The 27,800-nt window shown below is 37.6% G+C and overlaps 1 protein-coding gene across 1 annotated transcript in view; it reads left to right on the top strand.

Annotated features, from left to right (window-relative positions):
* The window catches only part of LOC131034450 (tRNA ligase 1), a 247,865-nt gene that overhangs the window by 191,359 nt on the left and 28,706 nt on the right, over positions 1-27,800 (top strand). The window contains exon 25 of the mRNA XM_057965948.2: positions 7,125-7,227. Within this exon, the coding sequence (XP_057821931.1) occupies positions 7,125-7,227 (103 nt within the window). The remainder of the gene's footprint in view (positions 1-7,124; positions 7,228-27,800) is intronic.

Below are 27,800 nucleotides of genomic sequence, written 5' to 3'. Positions count from 1 at the left end.
AGACCCTATTTTGTTGTGGTTTCTGTGCATATATCTCAGTTGCCTGAGGTACAGTAACAACGTTAGCCACAACTTTGTTCTTTCTGGACCCTTCTATGGAAGACATATCCCCAAAGGCACTAGCATGAGAGTTCAAAGTGGATTCTCTGAACTAAATCATCATATGCTGGTAGTCAGTGAGTGCGGAACATAGGTTAGGAAAGTTTTGATAGCGATTAAGAGATCACTTTTCTCTCAATGCCAGTTGCAAATTATCGATAAACAAACTTTATAGGTCGTTATCTGGCAAGTCAAAGGGAATTTTGGTAGAGAGATTGGTACTAAGAGATCAATTAGTAATCTTGTCATTCGGCTTTTGCTTACAATGAATAGCGTCAGCCATGGCGACCCTGCTACCATTGTTCGCTTGAAACCGTTTAAGGAATAAATCCATGAGTTGATCAAATGTTTGGATGGAGTGATCTGGTAAGGAACTATACCATTCCAATGCGGTTCCCTTAAGGGACCGAGATAATAGTTTAAGCAGACAAAGTCCAAAGTATGATAATCACTACACATGGTCATAAAGGAATCAATGTGAACAATAGGATCCCCTTCTCCATTAAATTGATTAAACTTTAATGCCTTAGCTCCCTGGTGAAGAATGGTATTAAGGATGGTCAAATCAAGTGGGCTCTTGTGATAATAGGTAGGTAGCAAAGATTGACCAGAGGTGGATGCAAGATTTGTAAGTTGTTGCAGTTGTCCAATGTTTTGCAATATGGTATTTAAAATGGGATTAATTGGTGGAGGTATGCCATGCAAAGCAGGGGATGTATGAGTGTTATGACCACCACCACCACCTCCACCAGCACTAGCATGAGGCCCAATACCACCACCAGAGGTAGTACAAGCCCCAACACTGGCACTGGAGGAAGCAATGTGAGTTGCAGCAGAAGCAACGGTATAACTACTGGACATACCAGTGTAACCCTGGGGAATATTAGAGACATTAATGCTAAGAATCAAGGGATCAATCATAGGTCCATGCGTACTGTCTCTCCAGGCATCTCAACACTGATCTGAGGACTAGTATCATTGAATTGACTATCTTGAGAGGGAGCATCTACAAGGGGCATGTGACTCTTAACAATTAAGGATAATGCCCTCAACATCTCCAGGCCTTTGCTATCCGAAATCAACATAACCCTTAAGGTATTTGCCACATTCCTAGCTTGGGGGAGAACATTTTCGTGATTCAAGAACTCTTCGACGTCTCTTAGGTTCTCCTCTAATGATTGAATCCGGTCAAACTGAACATTGACTACAAAATCATGGTCAATAGCGGGAGGAGATCTCGGGGGACTATTTATAGGGGTAGTATTTTGCGATCTTGGTGTAGAACAACCCCTAGTCCTTACGCCCTTAACAAGACAAGGAGCAAAAAGATCATTCGGGTTCGACATCTCTCTAAACATCGGACATGTTGAGTAGGACTATAGCGATGAAGAGGGATACTTTGTTTGGAAGTCCTCCTCACAACAACCCCTGTGGTAGTCTGGGTCGTAAAGCTCCCGACCACTCCACGGGTGTGCAAAAGGATTCTAACGCAAAATATCACATTGATTTAGGGAAAGATTTTACAAAGATTTATTTCTTTTTATCTTAAGTGAATTTTAAAACAAAGTGAGCACACAAACACACAATGAAACAACACTCAAATGTCTCATGTTAGGCTCACCAAAATGTGGGGGAGGAAATTCGACACCCTCGAGGTGATGAAATCCTAGAGGAGCAAATAAGCCTACTCTACCACACTAAACTGGCGCTTTGGTGAGGCAAGAGATGTAGACAACTTAACTACCCAAACCTAAAACAAAGTTCTATCAGATAGAAGGTCTATTAAATTACCAAACTCGAAAAGACAAGTCACAGAGACTCTCTGGTGGTCTTTGCGTAGCCTTTGCCCGAGAACACGCATGTAGGTCGAAGACGATAGCGCAACTCGCTAATGTCCTGTACAAACAAAACATAGAGACACACACGGAAAGTACAGAGTGACACAGAGATATATAAAATGGACTTTTGATCTAATTAAGAAAATGATAGAGAGCAAAAATGAGTATAACACTGAATATAAAATGAAAGAAGAGAAGGATGTCTCATAGTTGGTCCAAGGTTGAAGCCTCCCGCTAGCTCCTGAGCTCACTTCGAAAACCTACACACATGATAGAGAGAATATGTTGGGGCTGTGTATAGAGGTCTACCATAGTTAGACCCCCATTTTGGCGTTTCCACCTCCACATACAGCCAAAAGGATAGAAGATGGATAGAAATAATTCGAAACAGATAATATGCTATTGGAGATACAATAATGGAAGTAAAAGGGAAAGGACTCCCCTTCAACACCCGGAGAACAAGAGCGCAACAGAGTGAAGGAAAGCACCAATAATCGTCTCACAGACAGTTGCAAAGATGGCATCGATGTGAAACCATGGGGAGATGTAAGAATGAAGATCAAGAAGTTGCAGGTTTGCCAAGAGTCTCAAGAATGTCCCAGAATTTTGAATCCGTTGCTAGAGACAAAACATGAGGCTCTCAAGTCTAGATAAACACATTAGGCTCGAATCCGATGTCGATGGGCATGCACAAAGGCGTTACAAACCATGCCAATCGCAGGCGTAACGTTCAAAAAACCACCTTCATTTTGTAGATTGATGAAACCCTAGTGTGGTGCGTGGATGTTTCCATGGCGCACTAGTGTCCATGAGTCAACACTCAATGAAATGAAGAAAAGGCCAAGGAAAAGGCTGACTAGGCAAGCCATGCAAGCAAAAAGGACAAAAAGGTGAAGATGCTCTCCAATCATCATAAAGAAAAGGCATTTGTGTAGCATGGAATTGCACGAGATGCAATTTACAATGTTACATACACTATACAAAGTTTCTTACAAAGGAGGATTTAGAGAGAGAAGAAGCTGATCCGATGGCAACGATAGAGTTTGAGAGAAAAGGAGGCACTCTTGCTATTCTTTCTGAGGCACCCTAATACCATGCTTTGAAAGTATAGGGGGTTTTGCAAGGTCACAAAGTAATAGTGTTGATTGATAGTGGGGCACTTGCAATTTTATAGATGTAGATCTAGTTTCGAGGAAAGCTTTGGATGTAAAGAAGATTGATGGGTTTAAGGTTATGCATGCAAATGACCATATTATTCCTTATAGGGGAAGGATACAACAACACAACTTATCTTTGGTAGAGCATCAATTTAAGGATGATTTCTATGGTGGGATTGGGTGACATAGATGTAGTCTTAGGCGTGCAATGTTGCACTCGCTTGGAGAAATTACCCAAAACTACCAAACAATGGAATTCAGATTCAAAGCGGGTGGGAAGGAAGTGATACTCCATGAACTCAAAAGGGTCTCAAAGTGTGGTTGAAGTAAGAAGAATGGAGGTGTGTGTTTAGGAAAGTTGACCCACTCAAAGCATGAAGACAATCAAAGAATCCCTTCAAGGTAAGATACTCCACTATGATAATGTTTGGTCCATTTTGAATATGTTCACAGTAGCACATAAAAATTGGCCACCATATGAAGTGTCGGAAAAAGGGAACCTCTTGAGGAAGAATCATCATCCTTACATAGCTGTTCAGAAGTTTGGAAATAACTAATAAGAACTGTAATAGAGGGATCTTTATGTGTGCTGTTTCCCATCTCAATATTGCTGTTTTCTACAGTCTTAGTTTTTCTCACTCTTATGACAGCCATCAAGGACCATTTGACCTTATGGAAGATGCAATTTCCACCGTTTGTTTTCAAATAAGTATTTGAGATTCATGCAAGGAGGTTTTCAGTTATTGCATCTTTATTTCTGAGCAAAGGAAAGAATGGGGACAACCATGACAAGATGCTGCAACTGATTGTATCATGTTTGGACATTGATGAACTGACAAGTGTTCAAGAGCTTTTTGCATCTAATGTAGTGATCGTGTGGGGTAGCACAGTCAAAAATCAGAAGTTCCCCCGTAATCTAAACAACAGTAACTTGGGAGTGACATTTGCACAACATGCTGAAACGTACACATATGATGATAAGGAGATTGAGGGAGCAAGTGTGATGAGGAAGCCAGTATTAGTGAAAATTGCTGCTAAAGAGGATAGTTTATTTATTGCAATGCCCAGGATCGATAAGCAATATCCTGAGAATCGGCATTGCTCAAGGACAAGCAATATTTGGGACGGGAGGACTGTCATGTCCCTTATCCCATAGGGCTGACCCTCTAAACACTTGAATTATAAACATGTCTTCAAACACTATAATATTAATTATTTTAATGATAATAAAATTAAAAAATTGCTTTCAGGGCTGACTTGTACTCCCAACTTCCCAGCAGCAAGTATAAAGCTTTGTTTTGGGTGCCATTGTGAGGTATGCTTTTTGGATGTCAATTTTCTGTTGAAGTCATTATCTGCTTAGAAATAGGGAAAAAACCCTTTGTGGCTAAGTGCTAGAGGTGAGGACGAAACTAGTTTGAACAATTCCATTTCAGGAGTTGGCATTTGACATAACAAAAGCTATTGGATTTCAGGAAAAGGAGCAACATTGGTGATAAATCTGCCCAGATCATGACTTTTTGGTGCTATATACAATCCCAGTGAACACATAGGGGTTTGGAGAGGCAGACCAGAAGGTGAACCAGCCATTAGAGTAGTATATAAGATAGAACTAGTTTATAGAAACCCTGGGCGAGTCAACTGTTCACATCGCTGCCAGAAAACCCTAATGCTACTGTTTGAGATCCAACATTTTTGGGAGCTGCAGGTCCAGATCTGGGCCGGAAACTCTTGTATTTTACCAACGCACTTGCCAGTAAGACACAACAAACATATTCAAACCACAGTCACAGTCTAGAGCATATTACCTACACAAATATGATGGTCAAGATCAAGATGAGCACAATTACACTAGTAGACTGAATTCTGAAGGTGTTGTTTGAAATTTGAATCATTGTGGATGTGCTTGGTAGCCTGGTAGCACCTGTACTCTCTCAAACATTCATATATTTACTGCTGTAAGAAGTTTTGGATAATGCGTTATGGGACATGATTTATTGTAAACTCGTTTCTTCACAAATTCTGTTAATCTTTGACAATAAATAAAGTTTCAATTTTTTCAAAAACAATCCAAATATGAATCTTTACCAGCAGCAGCTATAAATTCTATCATTTCCAGCATGGCATTTTAATCTCCAAATTTTGTTCTATGTTTTCAAATTGTCAATCCTTTGGAGGTTATTTGAGTACTGTTCTAACAGCCTGCAATGATTGAGACAGTCATCAAAACTCTAGGTATTTGTATTGTTCATGCATTTTGGATCAGCCAATAAATCCTAGGTACATTACAAGGACAAATATGGGGTGCACTTTTTGTGTAGCTTTGCCACTTTGTTCTCGTAAACGATGGAAAATTGATGTTATGCATGTGAAAGGTTTCAAGTAGATTTAATGTACACATTTGATGGGTTGTAGCGAAGTAAATATCCTTTGATGCACATTCCTTGTGTATTTCCCACCTATTTTCACCTCTTGTTTAAACCTTGAGACAGTTTCATATGGTAAATAGGTCATATTCAAGTATGAAATTGCCATTGTGGAAACCCCAAATCTTAGTGCAGTGCTTAATCTCATGGACTAGGATTTTAGCATTTATTAGAAAATCTATGTAGTTTTAAGAACAATTCAATTTTTAGTTACTGCTATTTTTAGTAGGTTTGCCTTTTACAAATGGTTGGATCTGGAAGTTATCATCAGCAATAGCTATTTTGGGGAGATAGATATGAGCTTTTCATTGTTTATTCTAGAATTAAGTTTGCTTTAAAGTGGGTTCTTATTTGAAAATATTTTATTATTATTCTATCCCTAAATGAATCTCTCATGAGCTTATAAATAAGTTCTTTGAGCACATAGTTTAAAGGGAGAGTTAATTTCAAACTTATGGTCCATAAATTTTGATTCAAACTTTGAAGTGAAGATATTGTATTTTTGTGCTGTGAATGAATGCGAGTTGGGTCAAGCCTATGATCTCATGTGAGCTGGGTGATGTTGTAGAATCTGATGTCAAGGTTATTGATCTTATGTTTGCAATTCCATTAATTAAATAGAATTGAGTGAATTTGTCAAGCTTTGCATTGATGCTTGCTATTTAAAGTAGTAACTTTGAGTATTTCTTAGCAATATATTTTTTGTAATCTTTTAGTGTAGCTCCATTTAATTATTTCCTATTATTGTAGATTTTTCTAGTCTCTTATTTAGCTAGTAATCAACATCTGTCTTTTTTTGTTTCTTCAAACCTTTGTTTATAGTTGAATATTAGTCTCTGCTTTAGCCAGTAGGAAGTTTCCCTTCTTCAAATCTGGAAATTTTGTGCAGATCTTGACTATTGATAGTCTAACACTTGCCTCTAGGCCAAAAACACAGTCAATTAGATATTTATATTTATGCAAAATCTCTCATTGAAATCATGTATAGTATGCACTATGCACAGTATGTATTATTGTAAATTTCTTCATAGCATTAGGTTTCTGGCTTAATTAGATCTTAGGGAGCTTTCCCTTGTAATATTAAGAATGGTGCTATCATATGTGCTTATCAATTTTGTGTTGTATTGCAACAAACAAATTAGAATGCTAAAAACCTGATCAATTAATATGCATTTGGTTGGTCACTCACCTATTTATGTTTACAAAATGAAGTTTGTGTGTTTAAAATTTATGATTATTGAAATTTGTTTAAAATTTTTATGTTTATATTATTTTGACTGCCATCATTTTTGGCACGAGTGAACTGCCCTTTTATCTATTGAGGACAAAAGTATTAATTTTATACTTTTAATTAAAAATTAGTTGAGTTTGAAAAATGTATGGTAGCTTTCTGGGAAGTGCAAAGGTGTGTGGAAGCTCTGTAGGTAATTCCTTCTTGTTGGGTGAACATATGGTTAAGTCAAACTCAAAAGTCAAATTTATATGTTGCAAACTAGAACATCATATGTGCTTTATCTTGCAAAGCTAGAATATTGGATTGTTTATCCATGCATATAATTATTCTTAGTTATCTAATGACTTTTTTTTTTGATTCGCTGGTTTAGGCAAGAGCCGAGCAAAGGTTCGTATGCAAAGGATTGGTCTCTATGGGAGAAACGATGCAGAGAAACTTTCTTTGCAAATGCAGAATATCTTAATGCAATTCAGGTTTTCTCTCTCTTCTAGATTCTTGTGCATTTGTTTTTATTTTGGAATCAGTTGAAATACATATTAAGAAGAATGTTTGGGTTACATAAAATGTCTTTTGAGTCCTAACAGGAATATAGAGGAAAGGAAAGTTGTGATTATGTTTAAAATCAATCAAATGTCAATGCAAGGGGCAAAGCAAATGTGAATGCCATAAGAGTATAAACAAAATGAAATATAATTTAAAATTGAAGTGACTTTTATGAACATTGGGATTGTGCTATTGGAATAAATTCAATTACAACCAGAAATAGAATATGGATGGAGGAGTTTTCTGCCCACTTTTGGTGTTCTGTCAACAATGTCCTTCATTTTAAGAGGTATTTTAAAATTTAGACTATAATGATGGTGTTAGCTAGCAACTTACTTCCCAGTAAATTTTGCTTTCACCTTTCTAGACCATGCAGAATTGCTAGCATTTCTTTATCATTAACTGATTTCAATTTATCCGTAGGGTTTAATTTACAACTTCAATAAGCAATAGGGTGCCCCTCCTACATGATTTACAACTTTGTATGATTGTGATATAATAAAACTCCCACTGTTGTCTCAATGATGAGGAGGCATAGACATGGGGCTTAAAGGAATGGCAAGGTTGTTATTTGAAGCTGGTTAAACAAAGGGTGGATAGAGAAAACAAGAAAAAATGAGCGGTACACTAAATCCCTTAATTTTGGTTTTTATAGGTTTTCCTTAGTGGAAATTACTTAGGGTTTTAAGTATTTTAATTGTCACTTTTCATAAGTTTTCAACCCCAATTCTCTCCCATGCCCCTTAGCATCTTCACATTCACTTTATAATTTGTTGTTTTCCCTGGACTATGTTAAGGCATCAGCAATACATATCTGAACTTAATTATTTTTGAAGCAATAGGTTTGTGTTAATAGATACATCTTTCTTTGGATTAATTACTTCAAAACATAAGGAGGCCATGGGCAAGGTTTTGAATTTAGTTGTTTTTAAGGGTTTTGTTAGGGTTAATATTTATCTTTGAATTATCTACTTATGGAGGCCCATTCAAGGTTTTAAGGTCTAACCATGATTAGTACAATAAAAATTCACACCAAGAAGATACTAGAAGTAGACCAAAATAAAAATGATACTACATGAAGGATAAGGATATCAAGAGATAAATTAAGAAACACAATGGACATCCCTTGAGTCCAAATTTAGAGAAAAAGATATACATTATATACATCAAAGATAACATAGATGGTGCAGTTTGATGCTGGAAGATATCTTTCCTATGCACGCCCTACTAATTGTTTTAGGTTTTTAGCACAACTTGTAGATTATTGTAATGAGGTGAAATAATCATTGGTAGCATCTATAAAATCAACCATGTTGTATCAATCAAATTTTGGAGTAATTAAGGATATATCTGCCAAACGCAATGTTATAATTATTATTGTAATTTCATGATGTTATAATTGGTAACCACGTATGAATTCATTAGACAATCTCAATGTAAAACCACAAAAGGCAAATCCATATTTCCCAACCAACATTAAACCTTCTAGCATTGATGACCCGATTTATAGCACGGTCTTTTATTTCTCAACTGGGTCTTTGCTACAGTTTTTAAAATAGGTTAATCCTATATGTTAAAAAAATCTATAGCTTAATCCCATAGCTCAAACAAAGCTAAAAATGCTAGCACTTTCCCTGATTAATGGGGCTAGGAAGGTTGATCTTCCCAGAAATGTGAGGTGTGAAGTGTTTTGAACCAGAGGTGGGGTGGATCAAGATAAATTTTGATGGGGCTGCTAAGGGCAACCTTGGGCCAAGTGGAGCTGATTGCATAGCATGAGATTATAAGGGGAATATCCTCCCTAAAGATTTGTTTTTCTTGGAGAGGCCACCAATAATACTGCAGAATTTAGAGTGGCATTGCTGGCTTTGGAATTTAAGGCAGAACAACTTCACTTGGAAGGAGATTCACTCGTCACCATTAATGCCATTAGGCAAAATTCAACTCCCAACTGGAAGCTTACTCGATATCGGAAGCTTATTCGGGACTTAATCAATACATTATCAAATTTCAAACTATCGCATGTTTATAGGGAGGTAAACGGAGATTCTAACAACCTTGCCAAACTAGCCTCTTAGGGCAGGAGATGCTGAGTATAGGGTCCAACTGGATGTTTGGGAAAGGCCTACATTTGACTTAGCAAGAGTTATTATTATTTATCATCTCCTTTACTGATGATGGTGAAGGCATGATCCGCAATGAATGTGGAGGAATTACAAACATGCTCAAATAACCTGGATTTGATGGATGATAGATCATTCATAGTAGAGGTTTGTGCGATCGAGCTTACATGGGCACTTTTGAGGTGATCATCAGATGATGGGCCATAGGCAAATGGATGAGAGTGCGGGTTGCTCATTCCAGTGTAGATTTACTAAGATATAAGCTGAAAATTTATGGAGTGACGATTTCATTGAATGGTGGTAGGTGGTGTGTTATGCGAAGGACAAATTGCCTTCGGCTTTTTACTCCTCTAATTGGCAATCTATGACTCACCCAAATTGTTTAGGCTAGCTACCCATTAGACCGATCTTTGACAAATGACAAATGTCTTATTTAGGAGAGGTGACAGACAAGAGGCTTAAGGCCATTCTCAACTACTTGAATGATTTAGTCCTGCATGCGGTGAAAGAAATTCTAGGGAATGAGTTCTTGATGTCGAATCACCGACAGCGAGTCAACACGGATGTTTCAGCCATGTTCTTGGCTACGGTGTTGAGTGTGGGAGAGTCGAAGAATGGGGCAAAATTGCTATGTCGAAAGGTTTTCCAAGATGCTTTCTTTGGTGAGTTGGAGATAGTTCTTGCAAATGTGGATGAGAGACTACGGGTTTCACCATTGAAAGACTATTTTATGATTCGATGAGGTGGGGAGGAGGTGCCCAGACTACCAATTTTGTCCACAGTTGAACCAAAGGTATTCGAAAGCTGCAAGCCAACCATTATTTGCAATATGGTATTTTTGGAGAAACTGTTTGGAATTACTTTGAACGAGGGAGGAGACTGGATCAAGGTATACAAAAGGGTAGAAGGTTTGGACAGCGAGGAGAAACAGAAGGCCTTTGGGACAGACATCAGGGAGGAGACCCAAAGGAGATTGCGGGTGTGTGTCCTGGATCCATGACTACTGCTACGGGACACGAGCATTGTGGTGCCAAGTGCCCAATTCGAGCTAAATGAAAGGGAAAAGATTTTTTTTCATATGTATTAAGTTTATTTAGTTTGGTTATGTGAATAGTTGTAGGTCTATGTCTATATTGATAGGTGATAGTTTTCCCCTAGTTGGGGCTTGGTCTTATTCTACAGCTATGGGTGGGCACCATTTTGCTGTTTGGTGTGCCACATTTTGTTTATATGGCTATGGATAATCAGTTGGATCTCTATTAAGTTCAAAGACATGGTCCATGAGGCAGTTTCTGCCACAAACAACTATGTAATTTTTGTTGATATAATATAATGGGTGCTGCTTAATTAATCTACCAACAAAAAAAATGTCAACACTTTAATTTGTATCTTTTGAGACAACTCAAACTACCTTAGACACTAAGATAAAGACAAAATACACAATTATAAATATTTTCCAATATTCACTTTATGGATTTTTTCCAGTGTTCCACATGGTCGCGTCCCCCATAAAGATGCAGGTGTTTTTGAGACGGAGACATCCCCGAGATGCTGTAATGTCCCCTACATGATCTATTTAAATATACTAAAATTGATAGATTTTCTTCAATAAGTTATTAACAATTGCTTGTCTATTTTCCTCATTAGCTGATTAATTTCATTATTCATAGTTCTTAATATAGATATCAAACTCTGCTACTACTTCAGTTTTAAGGGAGAAGGGTTTACATATGTTACCAAAGCGCTTAGAGACCAACTACAATAGGTTCCCTCAAAGTTTACAGATCCAAGACCTTACCTATCTTGAGTCTATACCCTCAAGGCTTATTGGTCGCTGATCCCCACCCTATCTTGGGACTTAACCTATTGCTTGGATTTAGACTGCCCCTCTTTGGAACATCTCAATCCCATCTTCTTAACTACGGAAAGTAATAACATGATTTAGACTATAAGTATATATATTTCTTATGTATTATGAATACGTATATGAAATTAAGTATGACTATCATACATATTGCAGTCCATATTAGTATTACTATTAATTCTGCATAAGAACATTATTGGGCTTCATATATTAAGGATACTTATTAAACACATCCCCATGCATACCACCAAGAACAAGGATGTTACTGCCTGTAACTTAATAACAGTTCTGATCTGATCTGATCCATGGTGCTCTTACTAGATGTTTTTGATTCCTTTCCTTTATATCTCTCAACGTGAGGGAGAGGTCACACCTCTTCATCATGTATGCCCTTTGGCAAGAGACACACCCTTTCACCATTCCCTTTGATAGAGTGCAACTCTTCATTATTTCTGCCCTTTGAAAGGGACACAACCTCTCATAATCAGATCTGCACTTATTATTTAAATTAGATCTGCACTTCTCATTTCCAAATTATCCCCCCTCATATGAGGTTCTCTTCTCCCTTTTATATCTCATTGTTGAGGGAGTCACAACTTTTCCTTTCATGTCTTTTGACTTTTCATTAACTTAATTAATCATATTTAATTATATTATATTATTTTATATTTTAATTTAATTTTATTATTATCATTTATTATTAAATTTTATTTCAAAGTGGGGACATTACAGATGAGAGGACACTTGGGGAACGTCCCTCTACCATCCCTCCACCGCTACCAAGTTTCCTCCCCCATCTTCGAGACATTTCCTCACCAGGGGGGCGTTTCTCAGAAGTTTCTTTTGTCAGAAACACCAGAGGGGACATTGTGATGTCCCTGAGACTCCCAAACGTCCCTCAACCTTGGAGGGGACTTGCAAACTAACTTGCAAATTTTTAAGACTAATTGTTCTCGTTGAGTCTATCTCAGGCTGTTTGGCATTGTTTGGGGGCGAACATGGTTGCATAGAGTGAGTTTTAGGAGGCCTTGAGGGGTTGTTTGGACCTACAATGGTGATGTTTCAGACTTGCAACATTTTTTCCAGTTGTATCAAACCTGCATTGTCATATGCAGTAATTTTAAATCAAAATGGGTGTTCCCTACTGTTGATGTGCTTTTCATGCACATGCGAACACAAAATAAAATACCATAAGTATCTTATCCTCTCTTGAACAAAGTTATTCGAATGCTGAAGATTTGCCTAAGGATCAATCGAAATAACTCCAAGGTTTTGGTATGTAGGGTCTCTACATGTGGATAAGCTTTGTTGGTGTGATGTGATTTTGTTGGAATCACAAGGGACTTACGTTTGTACGACTGATTGCTTGATTTGTTGGAACTTAAGTCCTACCTACTAACCGGGATAATAAAGAAATAACCAAAAGGTGTGGGGTTTAGAGAATCTATTCTAGGACCTAGAATGCAAGAAGGTAGATGAATGACTAGGTGGAGTCCTACTGGGCTGGGCCTCACCATCAAACTGAACAATTCGACACCAGCTCAGTGCAATCTTCTAAGGGATGCTTCGAATATGTTCAAATCGTTACGCCATTAGACACTAATCACCATTCAAGTTAATGCATGAACAATAGACGCATAACAATTCGAGATTAAGTTCACTCAATGCCAGTTGATCACGCAAGGCGTCCTTACAATCAGTAAGAGGCTAGAAGTGTGGAGTAGGTAAATTCCACGCGAGTGCATTCAGTAACTTCCTTCATTCAATCTAATAATTTACCATCTAAAATGAAGATTCAACAAGAAACCATGCATATTGCAAGAAACAACACATTTCACCTTAACTTCAATGAAAAATGAGGTTTATTTACAATTTTGGGCAACAATCTCTTGCCTTCTCTTCCTACTCTACTCTAATTTCTATTCTATTTGCTATTCTATTCTACTTACTATTCGCTATTAACTATTAACCCTTACAAATAAAGAGCCAGAGCTTTATATAGAGAGATCTTTACACTTCAATGGCTCAGATTGATTTACAATCAATGGCTAGGATTACAAGATGGAAACCCTAATTAGGGTTTCTTACAACAAACTCTCTTAGCCAATGAGAAAATTACATTCAATGCTTGTGAACCAATAGGAATCAGGGGTAGGTACTGTTGTGACGTTTTCACACATCGCCCCATTGCAAATGGGGACCCCCTTCATTTTAGGCCCTCCCGGTTTTTTGGCTTGCGTTTTTGTGGTCTTTTCGCAGCAGTCTTGTCAATCTCTCCACTTTGCAAGTGTTTGGGAGTCGTATTGATTAAATCTGCTTTTTGTTTGACCGAATTCGGCTAAGTCTAGGACTCGTTTTGTGAATTTTAGGGTTTTTGCCTTCTGTCCTAGATTTTAGGGGTTTCTGTTAGGGTTTTGGAAAAACTGAACATACAAATGGAATTAGGACCCTTCAAGGGACCTCTCAGTAAAATTTGAGCCCAAACGGAGCAACTTTCTATTTTTAGAAAGTCCCTATTTTTTAGGGATTTTTCCGAGTCCCGGAATGTCGCCATTTTGCCAAAAATCAAACTTACTATTTTTAGTAATTTCTATTTTTAGTAAGTTTCTATTTATAGTAAGTCATTCCTGCGTCCTGTTTTAGGCTCTAACTCTGACATTTTGGAAAGTTTCTATTTCGGGAAAGTCTATTTGTGGCAGGATTAGGCTAGCAGACAGCGAAGAATCAACATGCACAATCACTTCTAAATCTGGAAAGTTGAAAGCAGACAGGCAGGGGTCTAAAATGGCTAAGTATGAGAATCATCCCTGAAGTGGAAGGCACAAAAATGTTCTAAGTCTGGAAAATCCACCTTCAAAATCCCAAAGTGGCATCTCAGCACAGACAGTGGTCAAAATTTGGCTAATTTTGGATCTCCTATTCCAGAAGAGGAAAGCAAGCATGATCATCCAAGTCCAGAAATTCACATCAATCCACCAATGTCATCCTGATCCGAAAATGGCCTGAAATTTGACTAAGTCTGGAAATTTGGAAGATCTTCCAAAATCCAAAATTTGCATTATGATTCCTATGGACTTGAAACCACTCTCAAACATCCTGACAATATATATGAAATATATACTTAAATGTTATATTTCATATATATATCCTGACGAAGACCCTGAAATGATGGAAAAATCCGTGAATCCATGAACGTGGTGAAAATGCGCCCAAGACTGGGTTGGGGCGCTGAATTGAAGATGCCATTCACAAGTGCAATAATCCACCTCTCCATGGACAGAGCCGAAATGCGCCCAAGTCAGGGTTGGGGCGCTAAAACCAAGAATGAATTCACAAGTGCAATAATCCACCTCTCCATGGACAAAGCCAAAATGCGCCCAGGTCTTGGCTGGGGCGCTGAATCCAAGAAGTCATTCACAAAGAGAAAATTCATGAATCCTTGGCGTGGTAAAAAAAAATTTTCGTCCAAGCAAAGAATTTAAAATTTTGCCTAAGGCACAGAATCCAAGGAGTCAAGGAGGAATAAAAAGAAGAATTCCCCTCGGGCGAATTTTCAGTTATGCTATTTTTATACATCAAATCTTGGCCAAATATGGAAATTTTTATAGATTCAGAATCAGGGTGAAATTCTTCATCCAATGAACTTGGCTCCTAAATTTTAGGAGGATCCCTAAAAATAGGGATGTTGAAAAGGAGACATGTGAAAATTTGGCTAAGTGATGGAAATTCCTTCCTTCAGGACATAATTCCAGGAAAGGTGAAAAAATTGACTAAGTGTTGGAAATTCCTTCCTTCATGACAGAGTTCCTGAAAAAGGTGAAAATTTGGCTAAGTGTTGGAAATTCCTTCCTTCACGACGGAATTCTTGGAAATGTGAAAATTTGGCTAAGTATTGGAAATTCCTTCCTTCAGGACAGAATTCCAGGAAAGATGAAAATTTGGCTAAGTATTGGAAATTCCTTCCTTCTGGACAATATTCCAAGCAAGGAAGAAATACACCCAAGGATGAATTGAACATAAAATTTCTAAGGCAAGGAAGGAATCAAGGATGAACTGAACAAGAAATTTCCCCCCAGGGAAAAATTTGAAAAATCCATTCTCGGGCATCAAATCACATCCAAATTTCAAAAGTTTTACAGATTTGGATTCGTAGGAGAATTTTCTCTCTCCTGGACCGCGGAACCCTAATTTGGAAATTTTCCTAAAAAATAGGAAATGTGCAGAATTGATGAAAAAACCTTCTTTGAGCAAGGAAAGTTGAAGAGACTTCAGGAAAACTCTTCCTGAATCGAATTTTCCCTCTCCAACAATTCTAGATGTGCAGGAGCGGATATATGACGGCGGGGTCCACTTGCATGGCGAGGATCTATTGAACACGTGGTAGTAGAGTGGCGCATTCATTACCGGAATATTTGACCAAATGGCGACCTGGTCATTGCATGTTGAATTTATGGCAGATTCCTTTTGCATGCAGCCGCCGCATGTGGAAATGATGGATCATTTATGACATAATGGGGTGATTTTTGCATGGATGAATATTCAACGCATGTTGGGCGAATTTGAAGGAGGTGGTGCATTTAATGCACAATGGATGCTATTTTGGGTACTTTTGAATTAATTGTATATGGGCATGATGGGTTATTAATTGGAGATTCCCACCTTGTTGCATCTTGAGTGGAGAATCTTTTAGGGGAAACCCTAATTAGGGTTTTGCATGTAGCTAGGGCTTGAAGCCTATATAAGGGGTGACCCCCCTCATTTGTAAAAGGGGGGAGCTTTGTATGAAATTGTTGCTATAAGTTTTTGAGAAAATAATAGTGAAACATTGTTCTCTGATGGTGTCCACTTGAGTTATTTTTTCGAAACTTGCATGGTTTCACCTTCCTCACTTAGATTAGAAATAGTAAAGTGCTTTGATTTCAATGGAGAATGTAATGGTGTCTGATGAATTTCCATGGTTCACACTTTTTGTATCTTGCTGATTGTAAGTTGCAGTGTAAAGTTAGCCTGAGCCACTAAACTTATGCTAAGTTCAGTTGTGGACAGTCGTTTGGATTGCGCCGTTTTGGGTATTCAAATGCACTTTCTCAATTTGAAAATCCTTCCATATCCTCAGAAGATTGCACCGGTTCTTGCGGAGTTGTAGTTGAACTTGGCGAAGCAGAGCTTGGTTTATTTGGAATTTGTCCACCAAAGCACTATCCATTGTTATCACTGCCCTTAGGAGTAGATTTAGATCCTTCTGAACCCTTTCCCTTTTCTTTCAGTTCATTTTAGTCCGTTCGAAGCAATAGCATCGCAGAATTGCCATATCCGATGATGGAGTTCGAGCCACAACAAAGAGGTGAAGGAATGATGCAAATGTAAGGCCCCTTGGATTACCAGCAATCACATTAGCCAACTGAGTCACGTCCATAGCATAAAGGAACCTCGGAGTCGATTGTTTGAACTTCTTGCAATCTTAGCATGCAATCGTACTTTGATCAAGAGAGAGTGAAGTGACCGTTAGGCAACTTTATTATGTGTTAGACGCTGTCATAAAAAACACGTCAACAGGTACATCGAAGTATGTGCCTTTGTGCAAGCGTGGTTCACTGAATCTGGACATGCTGAGGTGGAGCCTTCAAATTGGAGGAATATTGACTAGGATGCTACCTTGTCTGGGACTTGCTCGTATCTCTTTTGATACTCAATTTGGTGATGCTGAGAAGCTAACTTTGATTAACTCTTCTGAAACTATCTGCTTCTTCAACGTACCCTTGCACTGACCTTGGTTGATCCTCCTTCGTCCTTGATGTACCTGATGAATGGTGTACCTTTCCTTGGCTCTCCTGTGCTTGATGAGGCCTCTTCACAGTCAAGTCACTCCTCCTCTGGTAGCTCATATCGCCTTGAAATATTTATATGATCCTTCCTCTGACATTTTGTGATCTCTTAATGTGGTAGAATGTGGTCCTTGACGATAGTTCTAACACTTGAAGTCCTTTGATTTTAGCAACACCTTGGGTACCTGTTCATGCATCTAAGGCATCCTTAATGTGGATGAAGCTTGAAGAAGTCCTCCTTGTCCTCGCGTGATCTTCCTCCAACTTGGTCTTGTTGATCTGCAGAACAAACAAAAGATGATTAAGTATACATAATATATTCATTCTAACATAGCATTTCTTACCTTAAATCATCAACAAGAAGGCATTAGGATTAATTTCGCTCTGGACCCTCTCCAAGGACAGGACCTATAATGAAAGTCGCTTTGGACCCTTTGGAAGGGTCATGAGCAAAATTTGACAAAGTTGCTCAATTTACCTTACATAGACTTCACTTTCAACCTTACCTTACCAAGATCAAATCATTCGCCTCCAAAAATGCTTAAGAATAGGTTTCGCCCAAGGACCTAGGCAAAACACTAGACCTCATAGGAATTTCGCTTTGGTCCCTATGGAAGGGTTAGGAGCGAAATTGGCATTTTTGGACAAATTCTTCAGACTTTGTGACCACAACTCACTCAAATGCATGCCTTAGGATGCCTCTAAGTTCAATCAACCTCAATCAACGTTAGGCTTGATACAAAATTGAGAGCAAAAGGAGGTTTCAAGAGAATTCGCTCTGGACCCTTTGGAAGGGTCAGGAGCTTAAGTGAAATTCGCTTTGGACCCTTTGGAAGGGTTAGGAGCGAAATTTGCTCCTTTAGACTCAAATCCTTCACCTTCTCATCATTTTATTTACTTCAATTGTTTCCAAGGCATGATAACGTCCTAGTTGAGGTTCCAAGGCATGAAATTGGTCCATTTTTGAAGCAAAAGGGAGGGTCTTAGGAAAATTCGCTCTGGACCCTTTGGAAGGGTTAGGAGCGAAATTCTTCCTTTGATGCCATTCATCTTCCATTCATCATTTCTTTGCCTTGATCTTAACTTTTCAAACCTCCTTCTATCACCATCAAGTCAATTCGCCCTCAATTTAACTTAAAACAAGATCTTTTGGGTGCGTTAGGCGAAATAGGGAGTCCTAGGAATTTTGCTCTGGACGCTTTGGAAGGGTCAAGAGCGAAATTTGCTTTTCTAGACTCTATTCACACTCAATTCGCCTTGGACTTGTGTTCTCCACCCTTACCTTATCAAGATCAAGTCAATTGCCTTCAAAAATGCTTGGGAATGGATTAGTTCAAAGGTTTGCGCAAGGTACAAGGCTTCTTGAAGAAATTCGCTCTGTTTGGAAGGGTCAGGAGCGAATTTGCTCCTTTAAGCTTAATTCACACTTCATTTTACTTATAGCTTTGCCTTAGACTTGAAATTTGATCCTTTCCTTTCCATACTTAAGCCAATTTGCCCTCAAAGTGATGTCCACTCAATGCTTTTGGTGAGAAATTAGGCCTTTCTAAGGATTTTTCTCTAGACCCTTTGGAAGGGTCAGGAGCTTAGATGAATTTCGCTCTGGACCCTTTGGAAAGGTCAGGAGCGAAATTTTGCTTCTTAGCTTAAATTCTTCGCACTTTCCTCATCTCACTTGGTTGCAACTCACTTCAAAGGTATGTATGAATCAACCTTGCCTCAATCACGCCAAAGATTTTGACCCAAACAAGGAGAGCAAAGGAAATTCGCTCTGGACCCTTTGGAAGGGTCAGGAGCGAAATTGGCCATCTTGGTCAAATTCCTAACATTCTCATCATCCAATCTTGTTTGAATACGCTCACAAGGCATAAATAGGTCATTCCTCATTCAGTCAAGGCGTAGGAGCAAGCCTTTTTGACCTAAGTTAGGAGATCCAAGGAAATTCGCTCTGGACCCTTTGGAAGGGTCAGGAGTGAATTTTGCAATAATGCTCAAATTCATGACCTTTTCTCCAAATTACCAGGTCTAAGTTTGTTCAAAGGCATCCAAAGGGTGAATTCAAGCTAATTTCCTCCCAATCCACACCTTAAAGTGAAGGTTTTGTCCAAAATAGGAGTCAAAAAGGAGCTAAGGAGGATTTCGCTCCTGTCCCTTTGGAAGGGTCAAGAGTGAATTTAACAATCTAGCTCAAATTCTTCACCTTTTGCTCAAACTTTTAAGTCTAGACTTGATCACTAGGCGTTTTCTAAGGGCAAAATAGGTCAATTTTATACCAATCAATGCCTGGAGTACAAGAACTCATCATCTATTGACTTGACCAACTCAAACCTTCAAAGGGAAAATCCTTGATGACAGTTACTTACATATCTTAATTCACTTCCTCGACTAAATGATATAGGTCTTAAAGGCAAGGTCACCCTTGGATTTTCACTTAGACTCATGGCAAGGTACAAAGATTCCCTTGCTATCAATCAAGACTTAACCCCAGAAACAAGTCCCCAGGCCTAACCAAGAGGAAGCTTTCAATAAAGACCTTGACCTGGACCACCCATTGACCCACTTCAATTCAAGCAGACCCTCCTATCCTAATGAGCCCTTTGGCAACTCTCCAATGCAAAGATTAATAGCCAAGACCCAAAAGGCCAAACTAAGGAAACTAACCCTAGAAAGCAAAAAAAGCAGGGGTCCCCATTTGCAATGGGGTGATGTGTGAATACGTCACAACACCTACCTATAGTGATCATTTCAGCTGTCTTTTCAAGATAGTTTCCTTTATTGTTTTCTATTGGGTGCTAGTTTCATGCAATTTGGGCAATCTAGAAAGTGTCATTTCAATATGCTGCCCTGTACCAACATTTGTATCAACTTGTAATCGTTATCAACACTTAATAGCAGAGATGGCATTGTTTCAGTTTGCATGGTTCTTATGCTTGTTAAAAAATAAAAGATCATCTAGAGTGGTCATTACACATATGAAGACGTTTTTCATGACGACAAAATTGAAATAGATTTATGCTATTATTTCCATACCTTCAGCTGAAATGATAGGGATAATTAGAACTTTTATTGTCTTTAGAGTTAGATCCTCTTAAGATACTTCGACACAATCTTTCTACTTATGACTTAATGTTCAAATTCAATGCAATCATTACAATGAGTTTACTTATTCCTTATACAATTATACATATTTTTATAACTATTTTTTCAAGTACTATATGTATTATTTCAGCACCGCTCCCCTGCCACCCGCCACCACCGCCCCCCCCACCATTCCCAAACTTAGGCCCCAAAGTACTCTCATCCCTGAGACATGTCCCCCCGTTTCCACATCCCCAAACTCGGCGGAACACTGATTTTTTTCATAATGAAAAACTATTTGTTTGTCTTTTTGTCTCAAATGTGAGCATGAGATTGGTGACAACGCTCTCACAAGTGAAATTTTCAGGCTTTAAGAATGGAAACAAGTAATGCACAAACAAAGAAATTTTTACTAGCGAAAACAAAGAACAACATAATGCAAACAAAATTTCAAAGAAATAAGAGCATAGATCAACATCATACGATTTCAAGAATCAAATAGCTAGTTTGCATGCAAAGTCGCAACCTAGCTAGATGATTATTTGGATATATATCTTGACTCTACATAATCCACTTTTGATTTAGTTCATGAAATTACATATATAATAAATGAATACATAAATTGGACAACAAATTGAGCAGCATAAGCATAGTATCAACCATAATTATGAACATAGTTTGCAAACCCTGCGAGTACTATCCGAGTTGTTGAGTACTCTCTATTTTTTTTGCTAGGTGAGTTTTCACAAGTTTAACTCTCGCATTTTAACATTTTATGGATGCAAAAAAACATGGGTAAAAATGTTGATCCAAGTAAAAAGCTGGCTAAATGTGTTTTTCACATGTTTTTGCTATAAAACCATGCATTTTCTCTTTCAAGTTGTCAATTTTTAATTTAATATATTTTGTATTTGAGTTTTACAAAAAAAGAAATTTTTAAGAGATTTTAATTTTAGTACTTTTTAAGTTGCCAAGTTTTTGCCAAATTGAAAATTTTGTGCTTGCCGAGTACTCTCCGAGTCCAAGTCTGTGACCTATGATTATGGACTTCCTGTCCTCAAAGCACTTATTGACAAGTTACTAAATCCCCAAATTTGGGGACTACTAATTTGTACCAAAAATCAATGCTGTAAAGCACAAACACTTAAAGGTCCTTAAAAAACAGAAAATAAAGTATTTCAAAGCAAAAACTAATTTAAATAAGTAATAAATTAACAACTAACTAAAACGACCTAAGAATATTCCTTAGCCGTTTGTCTGGTCATAGAACCGCCAGAAACAGCAGCTATGAATAGCCACAACCAGAAATAACAAATTGACCCAACTCCCTAGTGTGATTTTGAAGCATGTTTTTGCTTTGAAACATATTGAGTCCTTTGAAGTATGCTGGCACCCTAATTACCATAAATTTGTTGATAGCTTCACTTGTCTAACTTGGTGACTCAAATCTGATCTCATCCTAGGAATCATGAGAAATTTAGTGATATGAACTCTAGGTCCCATTGCTGAGTAAATCATTCTGACACTTCAACTGTTGATTCCTATTTAAAAGTGATAGTTGAGATCAGTGTTACAGGACTCGGACTCAAATGTAGTCCAATAATATTCTCATTAGCACTAGCTTCCTTTAACAAAATGATGGCCCAAACAGGTAACTAAATGAACTCCTTTTTATCCTTGGCTATTTTAATTGGTATGCTGGCCAGTACTGTCTGTGACACAATGGGAAAAGTTGGAAGAATCTGATATGTTGAGTTAGCACTATCCAACACAATAGAACATTTTTATTAAATAAACACTGCCACTTTGGTCTTCAATCTCCTAACTTCAGTTGTAATAATAGACACAATGATGATCATCAAGGACCTCATTTGAACTACTTTATTAGACCCTAAAAATATTTTCCATTTTCTGGGCTTGGCCGACAAGAATTATTATTTGGCGATGGCAATACAAAGTTCAAACTATATTATAGCTATTAGGTGACAGAGATAACATCTTGAAGTCTCCCATGAGCAGCACTTCCAATGTCTTCATTCACCAAACGAAAAATGAAAAGAAAAACCATATTGAGGGCATAGAATACCTTTGTAGAGTTTATTCACTGAAAAAAATGCGATGTAAAATATGAGAATAAGAATGCAACAAAATATAGAAACCATTTCACTTGTATGGCACAACAAAATAGTTGATCCGTGTTCACAGTGAATAACTAAATGATTTTTTTTGGACACAGACTTAACGCTATTAGTTCATGGGGACTAGTGGATTCTAGAGGACTTTCTTGGCAGATACTTGTTAAAACTAAATAAAAATCAGGTTGGAGTTTATTAAGAGATGATTTGGGGCAGGGCAACAAATGGTGCCACTATTAAAGTAATGTTGTAATATTTAGTTTATAATGGTTAATTAAGTCTTAAGGATATACTCTAGGAATATTCTTTATTCTTTTACTTGTTCTTATCCTTTGCTTTATTATTGTTGCTCTTATCCTTAAGGATAAAGCCTTTGTAACTCTTATTTAAGGAAACTTTTGCTCCTCAGTTTAGTGCTAAATATCTTGGTAAACATTCTCTGGGTTATAGTTTTTATAATATGGTATCAAAGCCCAAGTCGAGCTTTGGGATTTGACAACACGTGAAGGCCTAGAGACAGTTGTCGGCTATGACAGTTCAAGGAATGTTTGTGACACAAAAGTGCCACACATGAAATTGTACAGAGCTATTTTGGGCATGTTTTCTGAAAATCGCAGGTCCGAAATTCTCGTTGGATTTTTATTTGAAAAAAATCATGTGTTTTCACAACATGTGTAGCATTTTTCAACATAAATTGTGCCTTTTTTGAAAAATCATGACTGCTAGGCTTTTTCTTAAGTTTGCATGACATTTTGTTTTTTCATTTTCCTAGGTCACACAAGTTTTTAGGGTCATGCTTGTTTTGGGCTGTCAAAAGCCATGTTATGTAGGATTTTGAATGATTTTTCAAAAATTGTGGAATGTTTTGGTAATTTTTAAAAAAATCCAGGTATTTTCTGCTATTCTGCTGGGTTTCAAATTTTTTCCTAAAATAATTTTGGTCTTTTTTAAAAATAGCAAAAGCTTTCAATATTTTTTCTGTAATTTCAAATTGTAGGAAGGATTGCTTCATTACCCAACATAATGTTGGAAGGCAGCCATTGTTTTTCTCATTCTGGCAAGAACTATAACACTTGAAACAATGCATGATCATGATCTTTGAGTACAAATGCTTCAATAAGATTGTCCTTGGCACTAACAATCGACTTATGGTTATGAGTAAAAACAAGACAAGTTTGATGAGTGTGGTCAAGAATCCGTCATGTTGATCAAGTTATCGGTTATAGATGAGATTCTTTTGGAGGTTCAAACTTCAAATAGACAAAACCTCTAAGGAGATTTGGAAGCACCTATGAGATCTACGTGAGATGTCAGATAAAGGTAGGGCCTTCTTGAAAAATAGGCTTTTCTTATTGATGATAGATGAGAAGATGTCTTTGTAGGAACATTTGATGAAGATCAAAGACATTTGTGATCAATTGCAAACCATAGATCACATGCTGGAAGGAGATATGGTGGTTATAATGTTGAAAAACTTACCATGGACATATGAACATTTTATTGAGACATTCAACATCATATATTCCAGTGTTAGAATTGAAGTTTGAATACTTGTGCAACAAGCTCTTGCACTAGGACATATGGGAGAAGCAGTTTTGTATTAGCAGTTTTACATTGTGTATGGAAAAGGCAAGTGGACTTAAAATAAAGGACAAGGGAATAATGAGGATACTTCAAAGAATTTGGAAAATATTTCATGTCACTATTGTGGCAAGCTTGGTCATATGAATAAGCACTATAGGAAGATAGGTTGGTTGAAAATAAATCCAGCTAGGGAGGGCCTTCACCAAAGGCCCATGTCATAAAGCATTCTAAGTAGGATTTAGCCTTCTATGTTTTCATGGCCAAATGACTAGCAAATCGGTCAAATTCTTTAATGTGGTACATTGATTCTAGAGCATCTTGACATTTCCCCACATTAAATATTGGGTTACAGAGTACACGGCTTGCTCAGATTAAGTGATCTTAGGTGGTGGTAAGGAGTACACAATTGTTGGTAGAGGGAATGTGTAAATCCTTTTTGGAGGGAAAAATCCTATTTTTCTCAATGCATACTATGTATTGGGAATGGAGCTCAATTATCTCTTTCCGAGTCATATTATGCACCATTATCGAATTTAGATGTCATATTTAGCAAACACAAATGCTATATTATTGACAAGGAATCCAAGAAAACCTTTGCTATTGGTATTGAAGATCATGGATTGTATTGGCTTGTTGATACTGGAGATGTTCAAGAGCATGCATTGGCAGCCAAGAGTGCATCAAATATTAGTACACTATGGCATCAATAGTAGGGGTACCTCAACCTAAGCTAACTCTCTCAATTCGCTTGAGAGTTGAGACTTGATATACAACAACAAATATAGCGTGTTTGTGGAGTTTGCCAAGCAAGGAAGCAAAAAAGAACTCCTTTTTCAAATAGACAAGATTCGAGAGTTCTACAGTTGGTTCATGTAGATGTTTGTGGACCAATTAATTCAACATTTATCATTGATGTTGGGTACTTTCTTTTCTTGATGATTTAAGTAGGAAAATGTTGGTGTTTTTCTTGAAGTCAAAATTAGATGCGTTTAAGAAACTCCAAAAGTCAAATTGTTAATTGAGAAAGAGTTAGGATGTGACATCACAACTTTTAGATTTGATAATGGGGGTGAATCCTGTTCAAATGAATTTAGTAACTTTTGTGCTTAACATGAAATCAAGAGGCATTACACAACACCTTATACTCCACAACAAATGAGAGTAGTTGATCGAAGGAATCATATAGTTATAGTGAGGATTCAGTGTATGTTGGAGAACAGGGGTGTTCCCAAGAAGTTTTGGGTTGAGGTAGTTTACATTCTAGTTATCGTCTCAATAGGTCTTTGACATAGGTATTGAAGGAGAAGACACCAAAGGAAGCTTGGTCGAGGTGGAAATCGAAAGTGATTCATCTGAAGGTCTTTTGTTCTATTGCATATGTTTGGATTCTAGATGCAAAAGGAACCAAGTTGAACTTGAAGATCAACAAGTTGATGCTTACAGATTCCAATCATAAAGTCTACCGGGTGATTTATGTTGACATTGACCACTTGAGATTCAACAAGGATGTTGTGATCAATGAAGAAGTTGCTCTTTTAGTTCTCTTTCGAGATCAAGATTACTGAAGATCAAGCTATCAAGGCTAAATATTTAGGTGTCCAGCTTCCATTAGCTCCAATTGAAGGGGGGAGCTAGGATGATTCAAAGCATGAAAAATCTCATTTTGCGCATGTGGAATCTCCCAAGTGGATAGGAGTACTAGAAGATTTTCCTGAGGAGAACCTAGATCAACATCCAAATGATAGAAACAGGCAGCCCAAGTCATGATGGCAACATTGTTTTGGATGGAGAGGTTTCTAAAAAGAGATTCAAGTAGCGGGAAAGCATCGTTGGTGATGTTTGGGATGATGAAATGATTGAGGGTAGATCATTAGTGGTAAGAGCAAGAACATACATAATTATCTTTGCTCTTATGGCTAATTTCTAGGAAATTTACAAGCCAAAGGTGTTTAGAGGAAGCAGAAGGTAAACTTGAATGTGAAAAGGCATGGAAACCAAATAGGAGTCCTATGAAAAATAAGACTTGGGTTCTTTCAGATCTTCCATGAGGGAAGAAATATATTGGCTCCAAATGGGTGTACAAAATCGAGTACAAAGTTGGTTTTACAGTTGGCAAGTACAAAGCATGGTAGCTCGCAAAAGTGTTCTCACAAAGAGAAGGTATTGATTGTGAGGAGACCTTTGCTCCTATAGAAAAGATAAGCACCATTCGTTTAGTTCTAGTTATGGTAGCACAATTTGGTTGGAAGGTCCATTAAATAGACATAAAAAGTGCCTTGATTGTGATTTGGAGGAAGAAGTGTATATGTCTCAACCTTAGGGTTTTCAAGTTGTAGGAAAGAAGCAACTGGTATGCATACTAAAGAAAACTCTAAATGGCTTGAAGTGAAAGATGTTGACTATTGAATGTAGCAATCCGACTTAGTTTTCTGATTTTGAATTCTTTGGCCAGCGGGAGAAAAAATTGGTTTTGTATGTTTGTTTGTGGTTTTATGCTTTTTTGTTGTGTTTTTGCAATGTATATATGCCTTGAAATTTAGATAATGCAATTGGAAGACAATAACAAACATGAACTAATGACTGAAATTAAATTTCAGATTTACTGATTTTCTAACAGCAATTATCAAAAGCCAATAAATAATAGAATTCATCAAAGATATGCCAAAATTGGCCTACCAGAGGTCCAACGCCTTGCCTGGAGGGTTGCTTTATTAGCTTAAATGAGTCCAGGTGCTGCTACAGGATCTAGCAATGAGCCCTAACTGCTCCAATGAGTTTTATTTCTCTAAATAATAATTACCAAAAACAAATCTAACATAAATAGACCAAACTGCCACTGTTTCCTTCAAACCCCCAGGAGACTTCACTGAAAATGGACAATTTCCCACACTGATTTGCTCATATCTCTCTCCAGTGACATCATAAACCTGAAAGAATGATTCCAATCTTTATTCCTACTGCTGACAATGAGATTTGTACAAAAAATCCCAAGTTAAACCCTTCAGTGGCAAGAAAAATGGTATGGCTGGCATAAATGACCTATTCCTTGCTGGAATAGCTGATCCAAATGTTCAGATCTGTCCTTTGCTGTCAAATTTGCAATTCTGATCCACAAAACTGAATAAATCGACCCTCAATTTGGTCTGAAACAATTCTTTTTGAGTGCTGAAGTGAGATTATTGGTTGGGGTATCGTCCAACCTGCCTGAACCAAGGGTTTTTGTCTGCAATTTGGGCCTCTAAGCTGCTGAGACTGCTATGGCAGAATGTTGCAGAGCAAAATCAATAAAATTAACCACCAAAAAAATGCTCCATAATGATTCCAAATCACACTTATGCCTTCCTCTCCCAAATCGAACCCCTAAAGGCATCCAATTAAGATTACAATGGAATCTTTCCTCTCCCATAAATTCGATCTGCTCAAGGGTCTTCAACACATTAACATTGACCACCTTTTTAATAAATTACTTTTTCACCTAGGGAAAAGTCATTCGTGCCATGGGAAAAGTCAAAGTCATTTATTAAAATATAAAGTAACTTATAAGTCACTTAAATTTACTTTTTCCAAATTTAGAAAAAGTAACTTTATAACATAAATTATAAACTTTTATGATTAATGATTCACCAAAGCAAATTATGTCTAGTAAGTGTCCCCTTTGGCTAACCAATCATCTCCCAACACTGAATTTCACCTGTGGAGATGGGTAACAGGTGAATCTAAGCATCTGGATGGCAACTAGAGAAGTGGGGACATTACAGTCCTCCCTTCCCAGGATTGCTTGTCCTCAAGCAACTGAAGAGCTAGATGTTGTAGAATAGCTTCTCCTTCCGAAGTGTCATCCTCTATGGGCATATCCTTCCATCTAATCAAATATTCTCTGATCACTTTGTTCCT

The sequence above is a fragment of the Cryptomeria japonica genome, chromosome 5, assembly GCF_030272615.1.
Source record: "Cryptomeria japonica chromosome 5, Sugi_1.0, whole genome shotgun sequence".
Classification (NCBI taxonomy): Eukaryota; Viridiplantae; Streptophyta; class Pinopsida; order Cupressales; family Cupressaceae; genus Cryptomeria; species Cryptomeria japonica.
The sequence above is the reverse complement of the archived record's forward strand: the minus strand, read 5'-3'. Positions and strand labels throughout refer to the sequence as shown.